General features: G+C 41.3%; 1 protein-coding gene across 6 annotated transcripts in view; it reads right to left on the reverse strand.

Moving 5' to 3' along the window:
* Window positions 1-2,524: 2,524 nt before the first annotated feature.
* RALY (RALY heterogeneous nuclear ribonucleoprotein) overlaps window positions 2,525-15,521 on the reverse strand; it is a 315,795-nt gene continuing 302,798 nt past the window's right edge. For all 6 annotated transcript variants that reach the window (XM_089514078.1, XM_089514077.1, XM_089514080.1 and 3 more), the window contains 4 exons: window positions 14,148-14,261; window positions 10,787-10,932; window positions 5,559-5,607; window positions 2,525-4,340 (listed from right to left, as the gene is read on the reverse strand). In XM_089514078.1, the coding sequence (XP_089370204.1) occupies window positions 5,563-5,607; window positions 10,787-10,932; window positions 14,148-14,261 (305 nt within the window). In that variant the 3' untranslated portion in view covers window positions 2,525-4,340; window positions 5,559-5,562. The remainder of the gene's footprint in view (window positions 4,341-5,558; window positions 5,608-10,786; window positions 10,933-14,147; window positions 14,262-15,521) is intronic.

Here is a 15,521-nt window from a genome sequence, read left to right on the forward strand (position 1 = left end):
ATTTTGTTGCGCTCATTAGACATAAACAACACTCATATCCAAGATGCATTTCTGCATCCAAGAGAAGAGTGTCTGGTGATGGAGGTGATATATTTCATTGCTTGTGATAACGCACTAGTGAAGTATTCAATATTTACAATGTTGAATTAAACTTTATACTGAAATATGTTGCTAAACTAGTCCTTGAGATTCTGACTCTGGAAATTATCTCACGAGTAAAGAATAGAATGCTCCTGCCCTTACCCAGTTCTTTTGGTGCCATCATGCAAAGATTATCAGATGACGTCTGTCCTTATCCCATCCTTCAGTTTTTCTTTTTGCATGATCACAATAAGATTATCAAACTACATTGCGCTTATCCTGTCCTTCTCCTGTCACTGAAGTGGCATGGCTCTGTCACTTTGTATTAATGGAAACTCTCGTTAATACAGTGACAGATGTCAGTGACGGGAGAATGACGGGGTAAGTGTGGATGTGATAAGGATGGGTTAATCTCCAGTGTATCTGTCTGTCTAAATAATATTCTATATTGCTGTTACAAAATATATAGTTTCTGTTTTCATTTCCTCTCTCCTTCTAAGATGACAAACACTAAGATAAATGTACTTAGGTAGCATATCTACGATTTTGTTTGTGCAAAGTAAGGCTTCTATATTTTAACTTTTCATGAATATGTCCTGTGGTGCAAGTTTATATGTTAACTTTATGAATGAAGCATATCTGAATGTTCAAGTAAAATCCTTTTTGTTGTCAATTGAACCACTGGTGTGGGTTATAGATCTTGGAGCAACTGAAAGAAAATGGACAGGACCTTCTATATTTGAAGATGGCTGTCATCTATCAGGATATCATTTTTCTCAGGATTGCAGCGTGGCATGAAAGCTTTAACCCTTCCCCCCATTTGCTGAGATCCCGATAACCATTCCTGCTTCTGCTGATGTATTTTAAAGAACTTGCAGTTATTCTTTTAGGTTAGCTGTAGTTAGCCCTAAACTAGTTGCCATTTTATTATTGTTTTGATCAGGGCATTCTAAAAATGTATTGTATAAAGAAGTGTTTTATCCTATGGGGCCTACTTACTCTGTGTATCAGTTTCATTGAGTGAACCCAAGTTTGATTTTCTGAGAAAAGAAGAGCACTTCCTTGATCCCCTTTGCCCTGCACTGTGCTTTATTGTACATATCTCTAGCATGCTCTACTCTCTAAAAAGGCTAATGAAGACTTGATGGTATGAAGCATCCATTCATTCTGCAATGGGAGGGACTGGGTGCTCAAATCCAGAGATGGACAACATCCAGCCCTTCAGATGTGGTTGGACTGCTGTTCTCATCAGTCCTAGCTAGGATAGGCATTGTTAAGGAATGCTGGGAGTTATGGTCCAATGACATCTGGAGGGTCACATTCACCTGTTCCAAGCTCTCTTACCCTGCCTCTTGTCTGTTGAGTCCAGGATTAACTCATTCTCCCAACTTGGTAGTAAGGCTCAGAGTACTGCAGAGAACCAAGAAGCTTTGTGTCCATGAACGCTTGGGGACAGATAACTTAACATTTGTTCTGAAGCTTAAACCACTGGGAGACTTATGGGTATAGATGTGCTTGGAATGATGCAGCTTCACATCAAATGAAGTGCTGGGAGCTATATTTTTACTTGACTGCATTTGAAGGAATCTTAAAAACAAATAGATGCTGCCACAGAGGGGTTCTCAACACATTTTCTTTGGAGGATTTGCAGTGTAGCAGGCTTGTAACCTCTGGCTGAAATCTTGTAAGTTTCCAGGTTGGTTTCTTTGTCATGCAGTGTTTGGCAGGGGTAGATTTCAGTCTTTTTTGGCAGGATGATCTCTTTCTGGTAGAGGAAGACAGCCTAATGTGCAGACAAGAAGATGCTGCATGCTGGGAAGAAAATGACTCTGTTCTGTACAACTTGCTGCTTTTTGTAACGGGTGCAATGAAAGAATGTGGGAATAATAGCTTGGGTTTTTCTTTTGGTATATCAAGGAATGTATCTACTCTGCATAATTACATTGGTCCTCCACATTTGTGGCTTGAACTTTTACAGATTTGATTAATAAGCTCTCTCTAGGAATCTCTAGGTCCTCCAGGACGACTCTGCTGGAGGTTGGCCACAGCGTCACACCAGAGGACCTAGAGATCCCTAGAGAAAACAGTTCTCTGGGCATCTGTAGGTCCTTCAGCATGATTCTGTGGTCAGCTTCCACTCAAGGTTGATCACAGAGTTGTGCTGGAGGACCTAGAGATTCCTAGAAGGGTGTTCTCTGAGGCAAAATAAAAAAATAATGTTTTTTTTTAAAGTTTTTCCACTTTCACAGGGGTCCTGTGCCCCTAACCCTAGTGGATGTGGAGAACACATTATATAGCAGCTTGATATCTCATTAACAGTCATAAATCTATCCCATAGACCTCTGGAATTTGTAGTTTGGTGCAGGATGAAATTCTTGGAATATGAACAATGCTAATTTGGAAAATTACAATACAATACTACAAGAAAAATCAAGTTCCTCCTTTTATTGTACAGGATTTTTATATACAAAGCCCCCTGCTCCCTTGCTTTCTTTCTATAGCTCAGCCTCATGATCAGGTCATAGCAAAACAAGATCTAAAAAGCTGTTCTAAAATAGCCCAGTACAATAAAGTGGCCAAACTGTGCTGAAAGAGTCAACTGAGAGAAAGAGAGCAACACTCAAAGCACTTGCTCATTTTAGCTCTCCAGGATATATTATTTTCAATAAAGAAATGTGTGCTTTGACAGCCATGATCTGTCAAAAAATCCCAAGGAAAGGATATCCTCAGTGTCAGAATATATGTTTTCTAGCAGAAATCCTTTGAAAGCAGTGTCAAAATAAGGTCCTTTGGAACTAGCCTTTATGATGCTGTGGTTCTCTCCCTCCCTTTCTGAGCAGTCAGTTCTCTTCTGAGCAGGAATCCTGAAGACCAAGTCACATTGCTAAGGAACTGTCACACCATCTACCTCTGAAGTTAGCATCAAGGATTAAACTACTTTCTAGTGGTTTAACGAAAAAGGGAACATTGCAGAAAGAAAATAAAATGGAAAACAGGTGCCATTTTGCAAGATGTTTCAGTTTGATAACCTGTGCAATAAACCTTGCTCACATTTTATCTCTATTGTTATGGAAGGGCTAAAAGCACCTGAATATCAGAGAAGATAAAGCATATGGGAATGACTAAAAACACATCTCCCTTCCATCTTAGGCCTCTTATATCAGAAACAGGACACACGCTCTGTTATTAGTGGCTTCAGCTGTCATGTGATTTTCAGGTTCCCATTACTGTTTGATCATCACATCCTTTTCCTTTACTTTGGATCACATTTGCTTGACCTTATCTTTACAAAGAACAAATATATGCCATATGAAACTTTAATGAACAGCAGGAGTGTCAGTTTGTGAAGTGAACATTCCAGATGCGTCCCTTTATTTTGATATGCTTGGTTTAATATGTGCCTTTTAGTATGTTATCTATTCTAATGCCACACAGTTCTTCTGCCTCTATAGATTGTATAGATCCATTTCTTAACTATTACTTTGGAAAAAGGGTGGAAGAAGGTACTTTGTTATTCCTTTATAGAAAGACCTTTTAATAGTGATGTTCTCTGTCCATTCTTCCAAAGTGCACACCACTTTGTGCACACCACACCAGTAAAGGGCATGCTCCAAATGCTACAGTCTGCATTGTGCCAGGGTGGCATTGGGTTAGGCTAGTTAGGGGACAAATGGACTAACAGGAGTCCCCCTGGCTATCTCAGTCATGGGCAGGATTTCAGATTCAAAACCCATAAATTGTACATAGTGACATAACTTTATGTTTCTTGCTATTGAACATCACACTTCCATCTGTCTCTGAATCAATGTTCTCTCTCTCTCTCTCTCTCTCTCTCTCTCTCTCTCACACACACACACACACACACACACACACACACACACTCTCACTCACTCACTCTCACTCTGTTTCTTTCCTGGTGCTAGAAAAACCACAAACTTTCATCTGCCAATAGAAAATGATCTGTTCCAATATTTGGCTACAGGAGATCACAGAACAAGTGGTGCTTGTGCTGACGACAGGGCTCTGAGTCTGTAGAACAAGGATGGATTGGGGGGAGCAGGTAATGATGAGGATCCACTGGGATGACTACTTTGCTGTGTACTACAAAACGGCTTGGAGATATTGGTCCATGTTTCTCCTTTTGAATGCCAGGCAGAGAGATGATGGCAGTCCTGCATGTTATGCTTGTCTGGCTCAACATGCCAAGGCAGGGTTTAACCTCTTGCTGTCCTCCCTTTGTAGCTGCAGTGCTGAACATGCTAAGATAAAGAGAGTGGGTGAGAAGGGAAACAAAAAGAATTGTGAAAATCTTCACTCAAACAGTTTCCAACTGGAATTCATGTACAATGGCAAAGAGGCCCTCTTTCTCCCTTTCTCTCTTCCCCCTTTCTTTCTTTTTAAAAAGAAGGTCTCTCGTTGAGTTGTTAGCGCCCACACTTTGGATGCAGAATCTCCAAGTAGGGCCAAGGAAAGTTTCATGTCTTCAGTCCTAGCAAACTGTTGCCAATCATTGTAGACCGGCACCACAGTGTTAAGATTGGCAGCACTACAGCAGGACTGGGCATACTGTGGCCTACTGGCTACATACTAAAGGGCCTTTTTGTGCCCCTAACAGTCCTCCCCACATGTCCTATAAATTTTCAGATTGGGCTTTCTTTTATATTACAGCAATCCCTTCCCTCTTATATGGTTACCTGTGCATGAGAGTCTCTCTCTTACATACCCCCCCTTTAACAGATTTTAAGGGGGAAGCTGGGTATATCTCTCTGTGTACAAACATCGATCTCATGCAGTGATTATGAATCCAAAAGACAGCTGTAATTTTGAGCAAGGTCTGGTCAAGGCATTTTGGTTTTACCATAATGGATTCTATAATATTGTTATTCATACTATATATACAAATTTGCAATGTTCTATTTATTAATTTCTTGCCCCCACCCCCAGGCTTTCCTCAGTTCAGTACCTAAATACAAACATTTATCTGCTTAAAATACTGCTGTTTTGTGTGTTCTACCTCAGTAATAAAGGCAATTGACCATGGCCTCATGTTCTCTGTCCATATACTTTTAACTGCACCTTCATGCTGTTAGATCACATGCCTTTCAAATGAACCCAGCTGTCCGTCCCTATTTTCCTGTGTGATTGAAGGGCAGCTTCCAAGCAGTAAATTATGACCTGGCAGTTTTATAATACATGCTGTTTATTCATTTTCATATATCCTCCAATTCCTTCTCCTCCTCCCTGCTCCCTATGCATATTTCTTCTGATGTATATTCAGTCCTCATTCTCTAGGCTATGACAAAAATAATTCTGTCAGATTTTGCTAAGAAGAAAAAGGAACATTGGAGGGATGGGGAAAGAAAGAAAAAGAAGGTACAAATGTACAGTTGAACAGGAAACATTCAGATAACAGCAACAGGGTGTCAAGACTATTTTTTTTTAAAAAAATAAGGGCCTATATATGCTATTAAATATACCTGGTTACTGTAGGCTAGAATCATCCACATCTGTGTAATGGCTGTTCTCCTTAAGAGGTAGAAAGGGAAAGAGAAAGAAAGGTGAAGTGATTATTAACATTCCTGTTTTGGGAGTCATTGTTAAGGGTAGGCAAAATGCAGCCCTCTAGATGTTGCTGAACTGCAATTCTCAGCTGTCTTTACCATTGACTATCCTGGGTAGGGCTCACTGGATTTAAAGTCCAACAAGCTATACTTTGCCCACTCCTGATATAATACTATGTGTAATGAAGGGGGGGTGGGATAAGGCTAGCAGATTGCGATCTTATACATGACAAATCAGACATAAGCTTCGCTAAATTTGCATAAGGATAAACCTAACAATTTCCCCTTTTCCTGCATTGGATTATTTTTTTTACACTTCAAGTTGTTTTTGTCTTCTAAATGAAGACACTTGTTAATTTTGGGAATAATTTTTCAAAAAAAGGAACATTATTATTTCCCTAGTAGGGCTGCTACTGTATATCTCAGGATCTTGCCTTGAGTCTCCAGTTTTCATTGGTCATCTCCAGGTGGAGGTGAGGGTGAAAATGCTTCCGTTTGGGTGGACTCTGGCCCTATAGAGACTGACACTTTAGGCTGGCATGGGGGCGGACTCAGAGTGTAGCATCCCCATGATGCACGCCCCAATTCCGCACCCAGGATGCCAGGATGCTGTGCGCCGCTCCATATACACAGTGTCACTGTGGTCCTCCAGTGCTGCATCGCCAAAAGAGCGCCGCATAGCCACACCACTGTGGCTATTGTATGCTTTCCAGGGCACAATAAGGACCCACTTTTTTTTGGCTCCTTTTTGCGTTCTGGAAAGGCTGGATCAGGGGCTGTGGCATGAGGTTGCTGCACCCCTGATCTGGCTGAAGAAGGGGAGGCTGGAGTCCACCCCTTTGGGGCTGTTTGTATAGTCCCTGAGCTTTGGCAAAAGGAGAGGACTGGGTGCAAATCCCCAGCTCAGCTAACGGGGTAGCAGCTTTATACAATTTGTAGGACAGAGTTGATTGATTACTGCAACTTACAAATACCCTGCAGAGGTGAAGTCAAAGGCTTTCTTGGCTGGCATCCATAGTTTTTTGTGTGGTTTTCGGGCTATGTGGCCATGTTCTAGAAGATTTTCTTCGCTGAAGATACCAGCCATAGATGTTGGCAAAACGTCAGGAAGAAAATCTTCTAGAACATGGCCACATAGCCCGAAAAACCCACAAAAAACCCTGCAGAGGGTCTAGGTATTTATTTATCTTCCTCCCTTAATTAGCTTCTTTCCTTCCAGTTGTTGGGGCACCAGAGTTCACCCTCCACACCCACCTTCTGGCTAGAAGCAAGTAGTCTAGATTAAATTTCCTTATCCTGTCTCCTTATGTCAGTGAGAAGAAATAATCTCATTTCACCTGAATCCAACATACAATTCCTAATTGGCATTTAGAAAGCTTTGAAAGTAATTTGTTAAAAAAAAAGTTAATGTCAGGAAACATGTTACTGTTATTGTTAAGTTACTCATTACCTTTTTCATTGCTTTTTTTGTTACTCTTTGGTTCATATTTAATAAAAAAAGCATGTAAAAACAATAAAATTTTCTAGAACATGGCCACATAGCCTGAAAAACCCACAAAAACCATGGATGCCGGCCATGAAAGCCTTTGACTTCACAATAATAAAATAGTTGAAAATTCCCATCAGAATGACACACAAAAGTTCTTCAACTCTCAAAAATGTAATAAGAAAGGATAGTCATATATTTTACAGGAAAAACAACAACTATGTTACCTGTTGTTATATTGTTTGCAAAGGGACTGTTACTGTATCCAAAAGCAATACAGCGGGTTCTTGGTATCTACTGGATACCAAAAACCATGGAGACTGAAGTCCCATTAAATACAATGGCATAGTAAAATGGTGTCCCTTATATAAAATGGCAAAATCAAAGTTGGCTTTTTGGAACACACACACACACACACTTTCAAGCTGTGTATGTTGAATCTATTGATAAAGAATCTGTGGATATGGAGGGCCAACTGCACCTTACAGATGGACCTTACCTTACATATGGAGGGCAACTGTACCTTACCACCTCAGTCAGGTGGGTTTGGTTGAGGGAGACTAACAAGCTTATCACACAGCACTTGGAGGAACAAGAACAGAACACAATGGGATGGGGGGGGGGAACATGTGTTACTGCATGAGAGAATACCACTGATGCCAAGCCATGTCCCCAGCTATTCCTGGCAGCTGATTTTGAAAGACGATTTTGAACCATTCTTCAAAACCCAAGTCCTGGGAAAAGAGCGGGAAATAAATAAATAAATTAAAAAATCAGCTGCCATGGAACGGCTGGCGAACTGCTTGGGGACTCCTGGCAGCATTGTTGGTGTTCTCCCATGTGGTAACACATGTTTCCCCCTGTTCCATTCCGTTCCATTCCCATTCCTCCAAGTGCCGTGCGATAAGCTTATAAGTGGCCACAGTAAGTACAGTGAAGAAGGTTGGGAGAAGCCAGCATTTTATCTAGCAAGCCATAGTACTTTTCCACGAACAGCTTGTATGATCTGAAATTACTACCTCTTTAAACTTTGATTTGCACATGTTACTTCAGGGTATGCAGCTTTCAAAATTGCTTACTGCCTAGTGCTGAATTCCTAAAAGCCTGAATTTCATGGCATGACAGCTGAGGTTAGACAATGGTTTAAGAGGTGGTGGGCTGTGGAGAGAAATTTGACTGGAAGTGAAATAACAGAAGTTACAATGTTGGGCTACAGATGCTTTAATTCAATTAATGTGTTCAGGGTGGAATTCTGACAGGTCTCCCCATCATATACCTATAAGGTGCTTAAGGATCCTTGTGATGAAGCACATTTAGAGTAGGACCAACTGTTTCAATGCCCTATGTACATTTATTCGATGTGCCTGAATGTCCATAAAATGCTAAATGGTTGGGTTTTATTGCAGCATATCAGTAGCAGAGCCTAATATCAACCTCCCTCATTGCTCCACTAATGCAAATAAATTAGGCTGTACAAAGTTTATTAGTGAATGACAAGGGTGAAGGACAAGGGCTCAGTGCATGCATTGTTTGTTTACAGAAGGTATCAACTTCAATTCATAGCATGTCTAGGTAGGGCTGGGAAACTCCTGTTTGAAACCATAAAAAACTGCTGCCAGTCAGTATAGAGAAGATGGGGGTAAAATTTGGACCAACTGCCCGACTTATTGTAGGCCAGCTTCCTGCATTTTCAAAGTATGTCAGTGATACAATTTCTGTTTCTATTGCAGTTGACAAATGTCAGGCCAGGCAGCAAATTTCAGAGGACTTTTTGCAAATCTAATAGAGCAGGATACTACTGATACTTACATGAACAGTTTGTGGTTTTATGGAGCTTTGGGGCAAGATGCTTGCAATAGGTTCCTCCCTCTGTGGAAGCCCACCTCCCTTTTGTTGCTGCCTGCTCAATAATTTACTTTTGCTCAGCTGAATTGGCTTGCTCACAGAGAAAGTGAAAATTTGGACTAGAATCCTGTTGGTAATATGCATCTGTGTAATGTGGGGTTATATTCCCTAAATACCCAAAAGGCACCAGATCCTGCCTGATCTTGGAATCTAAGCAGGATCACCTCTGGTTAGTACTTTGATGGGAGACTGCCAATGAATACCAGGTGCTGTAGGCTATATTTCAGAAGAAGGAACTGGCAAAACCACCTCTTGAATACAGCAGGCCTGCTAAATTGACAGGCTAGCTGTCTGCACATTGAAATATCCATGGCTTGCCATGCCCCATATTATTCAATAGTGGCAAGTGCTCACAGACACACTGATGCATATGCACATATCTTACCACACACTGCATAATCTGGGGCTTGAGTGTCCTAATTTGTTCCCATCTACAGTCCCTACCCCTAGAATCAAACACCTGTGGATGGAAAGAGTCTAAGAAAACCTTTTGAAATTTATAGGGTCACCACAAGTTGACAGGTGACTTGCATATACTTGTAGGAGGTATTCAATACCTCTTTACCTAATTTCCACTACCCCTGCAGCTTCCAAGCACAGAGCACACTGCCATGGCTATTTACTGATCAGAGGTGAGGGAGCTTGTGACTGTAATTCTGCAACCAGGAGAAAAGAGGTTACCCTCCCACTCTCTAGCTGCCTAGCCACCTACCTTTCTTCCCCAAGGGCAATAAATGGTTATTGTTATGGCCTATTCTGTATCCTTGGAAACTGCCTTTTGAGAGCAGGAAGGATATGAAACTGCATGGGCCAAGCACAATGTAGGAGGCCAGCTGGGGGAAAAAGATGTTTCTGATCTCTCCCCCACTTGCTTCTTTTACTACTCAGAGAGGGCAAGGGAACAAGTGGAAACAGCAAGGAGGTGCAGAAGTAGGAGGACTGGCAGTGACCCACTGGACCTGGGTAAATTCCAAGGATGCCAAAGCTTAATTCTAATCCTGAATACTTGGCCTGATCCAGTGAATGACAATACATGTGCAAGAGCAGGTTTTGCAGATATGTGTCCCTAGGCAGAGAATGGGGAAATCTGGTAGTGTGTGTCCAATTCTCAGTCTCTGTCCAACACCCAAGGTTATGCCTTTGCTAAAAAAAGGGAAACATTTCATTGTTATTTGGAGGTGTGTGTATGCATGCACATGTATGTGTGAATGAGTGTGAGAATTAGCTTCCCTATATGCTGAGCAGATTTCTGTTGTATGCGTGTCTGAAAAAAAAGGTTATAGATATACTTTGTCAGATCAGGATGAAGAAAATCCTTTTGGGCAATTTTGCATTGCTGCATAATAGGCTGCTTGGTTTTGAGGGCTATATGATACATTACCAAGCCACATATTCAGACAGGTGCAAATCTAAGAAGAAAATAACTTGGAACAAAACTCTCTACATAAGCCAGCGGTTGTCAGTAGGGAAAACCTGGATTTGTTGATGATGTGAATTTGGAAAGACAGACTTCATTCCTTAGCATCATATATGCCAAGTACTTCTTGGAAGACCTATTCCTTATGGGTACCAAAGCAAATAAATCCAGCTGTAACTAATCATAATATTAAAGAGGGCTATTTATTCTGGGGGCTAGGCTGGGTAAGGAGGGAATTCAGCAATTTCTTCCGCATTTTAACACGTTTTCCAATTGCAAAGAGCTTATCAGTCCACACAGGTGACAAAGGGCCAGTGCTTTCCTGTTGCCTCTTACCAATTCATCTTCACAATCATCTCGCACAAGGCCTTCCTCTTCTCCTTCGTCTCCATTTAGTGGTTCCTCTGTGTTCATTTCTGTTTCTGATGCTGTGTCTTCTTGGGAAATTTCACTTTTGTTTCCATCTGCTTTCTTTCTAATCTCTGCAGAGTAAGACAGGAAAGGCAAATAAATAAATGCCCTTCTCTGTTGGTGGCAAAGCATGGACTACAACTCCCAGACTAGGGAATTTTGGGAGTTGTAGTCCAAAAGAGTAACTTTCCTGTGCACTATTTGATAGCCACTGTCAGGCTCTCATGGCACTGTCAACAGGTACAGTTGAAGTCCAAGAAACGTCTGGAGTAATGATTAGATTTAATTTCCCACAATGCATTAGGAAACAGAAGAAGAGCTTTCCCTCCATTTCATCTGCCATGGCTCTGGACTTGGGGGGAGAGAATTAATCCCCTTCAGCACTGCCATCCACAGATCCTTTTTGCCCAGTATACCAGTGTTGTTCAGATGGTTCACCATTTGGAGTCATGGAGAAGATCTGAAAGGGGTTTTGAACCATCTAAACAACATCCATCCGAATATCCAGTTCACAATGGAAAAAGAAAAGGAAGGAACTTTGCCATTCTTGGATGTCCTGGTCATCTTCAAACTGAACCAACGGTTGGGCCACACAGTATACAGAAAACCTACACACATGGACAGATACTTGCACAAGAATTCCAACCATTACCAGGCAAAAAGGATCTGTGAACCTCACTTCCTGGAAGATGAATTGAAACATCTAGAATGGGCTCTACAGGCTAATAGTTACTCCACCTCAGACATCAGGAAAGCTGCCAGTCGCAGAAAAACACATAAGAGTGAAGACAAACCACCACCCAAAGGGAAGGTATTTTTATCATATAGCAAAGTAGTCTTGGACAGAATATGGAATCTGATGAGGAAACATAACTTCCAAATGATCTACAAACTGACCAAGAAAATCCAGAAAATGCTGTGCTCAGTGAAGAACAGGAGAGACCATCTCACGACTGCAGGAGTTTACCGCACACAGTGCAGCTGCGGATAAGTCTACATAGGGACCACCAAACGCAGTGTGCAAACACAAATCAAGGAACACGAAAGACACTGGGCCAGCTAGAAAAATCAGCAGTAGCAGAACATGTTGACAAACCATCCTGGGCAGAAAATGCTGTTTGAAAACACTGAAATTCTAGATCAGCAACTATCAGGTCAGAATGCACAGGGAAGCCATCAAAATCCACAAACCTAGACAACTTCAACAACAACAACAAAAAAGAAACTCTTAAAGTAAACAAAATTTGACTACCAATCCTGAAAAGTACCAGCAAGTACAAATGAAAACCACCCATTGTCAGGGGGATTTCCCAGCAGACAATAGATCATTAATTAAATAGACAGCCCGAGGCCTTGCCATTCAACAACAGACCAACACAGAGATTAACATGCAAAAGCAACATGGGATATACAGTGAATGAAATAAAACATGTATGTGAGAGTCAGGGTGACTCAGCAAAAGCAATTAGGAGCCACACAGGTGTATAAGGTAATGTAATTAACAAGTCCTAAATGCCAAGGACAGAAATGTAAAGTGGATAATTGAACACACCTGAGAATTGTTAAAGTGGACAAGGTGAAATGATGAAATCATTAATTGTGGGTTGAAACAAGAGAACCAATGAGAGTGGATGTACACGCCCACTGGGTGGAAACAGACAACAGTGGGTGCTATCTTGCAATGACTATAATAAGTGCTATGAATCCCAATGTATTTTGTGGGTAGTAGTAGTGGGTATTGGAGGAGTTGTATTGGATAGTTTTGGAGCTGTATATAGTAGAATAAAGTAGATCTTTTATATAAGACTACTGAGTTGTCTGGTGTCTTGGGTGAAGATACAAGAGCCAGCTGGATCCTGAAGAAGTGGGAAGACTTCTGTGGAAGCAAGAGTGAGAAGGCTTGGAGAGTTTGTCAGGGTCTTCAGCCTATTCTCTGTAACTCTGCTGCTTTAGAGCAAAGCTTTAACCACTGGCCAAAACTGGTCAGCGCCGGTGCGTAACAAAGTGGTGAGTTCGAGCCAGAGGTGAAGAGCTACAACTCCCATCATCCCTGACACTCTCAACCAAGGGTCACACAATATATATATACCCCACTCCCATGCCAGCATTCTCTAAAGATACCAGCCACAGATGCAGGTGAAATGTATGAATAAACTCTTCCAAAACAGCCATATAGTCCCCAAATGCCACAAAAAGCTATAGCCCCTTAAGACTTACACTAAACTGGAGATGGAGCATGAACAGTACTCCATATGTTGTTTGACTAAAGTTTTGATGATACTTCATTACTGGTGCTGCTGGGTAGGGCTGATGAAAGTTGCAGTCTAACATCTGGAGGATGACACACTGCCTAACTGCACTAAACAATGGCCTGAGATCTCCAAGTTAGATTAAAGATTTTTCTCCAACATAACAAGAGAAGAGCCTTGATCAAGTACTTAAAACTGGATACAGGTTTAGATGGGTATATCTATCTCATGTAATTTATGGCTAGGGGAAATATGAGCAGCCTTGTCTCATGAGAGCTGTCCCATTAACAGCTGGTAGTAAAAGTTACAAGTAGAAGTGGGTGAACTGTAGTTCTCCAGGTGTTGTTCAGCTCTCTAGGGTTAATGGGAATTGGAATCCACCAGCATCTGCCCAGCCACAGGTTGCCCATCCCTAGCTTAGGGGGAGGCAGTTCCCATGTAGTGTAGGTGCCCCTCCTACACAAAACAAAGTTCAGGGCTAAGTCAGAAAGAGCGGTGATTTGTTAGATTAAGAAGTGTTTAAGAAGATTAAGAAGATTTTGTGTGTGTGTGTATTTTCTCATTTTTCCTTGTGTTAAATATCTTCTTTTGGAGCTAGGTGGCTATCAAAAATCATACAGCTGCCTCACTCCACTGAGTTCTATATGGCTTAAAAACTCCTTCCCAGACCTAGGCCTAGTGATATCTGGGAAATCAGACCATAAAGTATAGTCTCAAGGACAAAAGGAAAAAGCATGGAAGCCCAAGTGTATCTTGATTCACTTATGGAAATCTGGCAATTGTTTGCAAGCACAGGTTTCCAGGGACCTTTCCGGTTAGCTCATCTGTCACATAATTGTTATAAGAAAATGCTTGCAAAATATCCCCAACTTATTTACAACTACAAACAGTCATCAGCTGCAGCTGGTGAATTACAGCTGCAAAACAATTTAAGAAGGGTTGGCTATAACTGGGTAGCTGGCACTGAGTTTCTTGATACACCTGAACTCTCCATGCCTTGGCTTTGATGATGGGACATTTCCAGGCAGCCAACTGACCTGTAGATGCTTTCTGTTGTTCAGCAATCTGCTCCAATCTGCCCAGGAGAGCATCAATGTTGGATTTGATCTGTGTCAGCTCCGTTTTAATTGTTTGCAGTTCATTGCATTTCACTTGGAAGAGAGAAGTTGGAAGTGAGCCTTAGTCACCCTTTTTCAATTTGCAAATTAGAGATTTTCTTCAGCAGAGCTTTATTTGTTTTATATACGATTTAGTAGCAGGTCCTGCTCAGCAGTCACCATCATATAAGGCTGTTGTATTCAGTATAGGACAGGGTTTCATTTGCCTTTCATAGTTGTGAAGACAGGAGAATTTTGGCAGATACAATTTCTCCCATCATAATGTTCCATATATGGGATAAGTTGCCAATGCGCAAATTCTCATAAACAGCTAATTAAAGGTATAGAAGCCCTGTTCTATAATGACTCTGGCAAGACGGTGACTCTGTTTGAAGAGATCTTGGTCACCATGTCAACATGTAGGTAAATTTAACAGATGCAATGTATTTACTCCAGTCAGGACTAACAATAGGATTTAGAGCCTGGAATACAAGATATTGTAGAATCACAAAAGCTGGAACCTGCAAGGACTATCTAGCCTGCCCTCCTGCCACGAAGAAATACACGGTTATTGCATTCCTGCAAGATGCCCACCCAACCTTTGTTTAAAGATCTTCAGAGAAGGAGATTCCCCTCTGAAGACACTACCCTCTGAAGCAGTTTATTCCACTATAAAACAGTTCTTACAATGTGAAGTCAAAGGCTTTCATGGCCGGCATACATAGTTTTTATGGGGTTTTCGGGCTGTGTGGCCATGTTCTAGAAGATTTTCTTCCTGACGTTTTGCCAGCATCTGTGGCTGACACCTAGATGCCAGCCACAGATGCTGGCGAAACATCAGGAAGAAAATCTTCTAGAACATGGCCACACAGCCCAAAAAAACCACAAAACTATAGTTCTTACAATAATGAAGCTCTTCCTAATGTTCCTGTGGAATGTATTTTTTTGTAATTTGAATCCATTGGTCTGGTCTCTGGAGCAGGAGAAAAGAAGCTTACTCCATCTTCTGTGTGATATCCCTTCAGACATTTAAAGATGCCTGTCATGGAAGAAGACACATCCTTCCCTCATCTATGATGGCTGTCATAGATGAGGGAAAGATGTTCTACTCTCACTTCCCAGTAAAAGCTTTTCCCTTTTAACAAACACTTGGCTTAATGTGACTTCCTTCTTGTGCTGGTTCCTGTTTGCTGTTTGTTCTAATCATCTTTATGATTTATGCTGTAATTATAATTCCTGTGATTATGAGGTGAATGAGATTCCATTGTATCTGAAAGGTGGGATATACATTTTTATAATACGTAACAGCAATCA

The sequence above is a fragment of the Sceloporus occidentalis genome, unplaced genomic scaffold, assembly GCF_023333645.1.
Source record: "Sceloporus occidentalis isolate IW3139 unplaced genomic scaffold, rSceOcc1.0.p SCAF_3, whole genome shotgun sequence".
Lineage (NCBI taxonomy): Eukaryota > Metazoa > Chordata > Lepidosauria > Squamata > Phrynosomatidae > Sceloporus > Sceloporus occidentalis.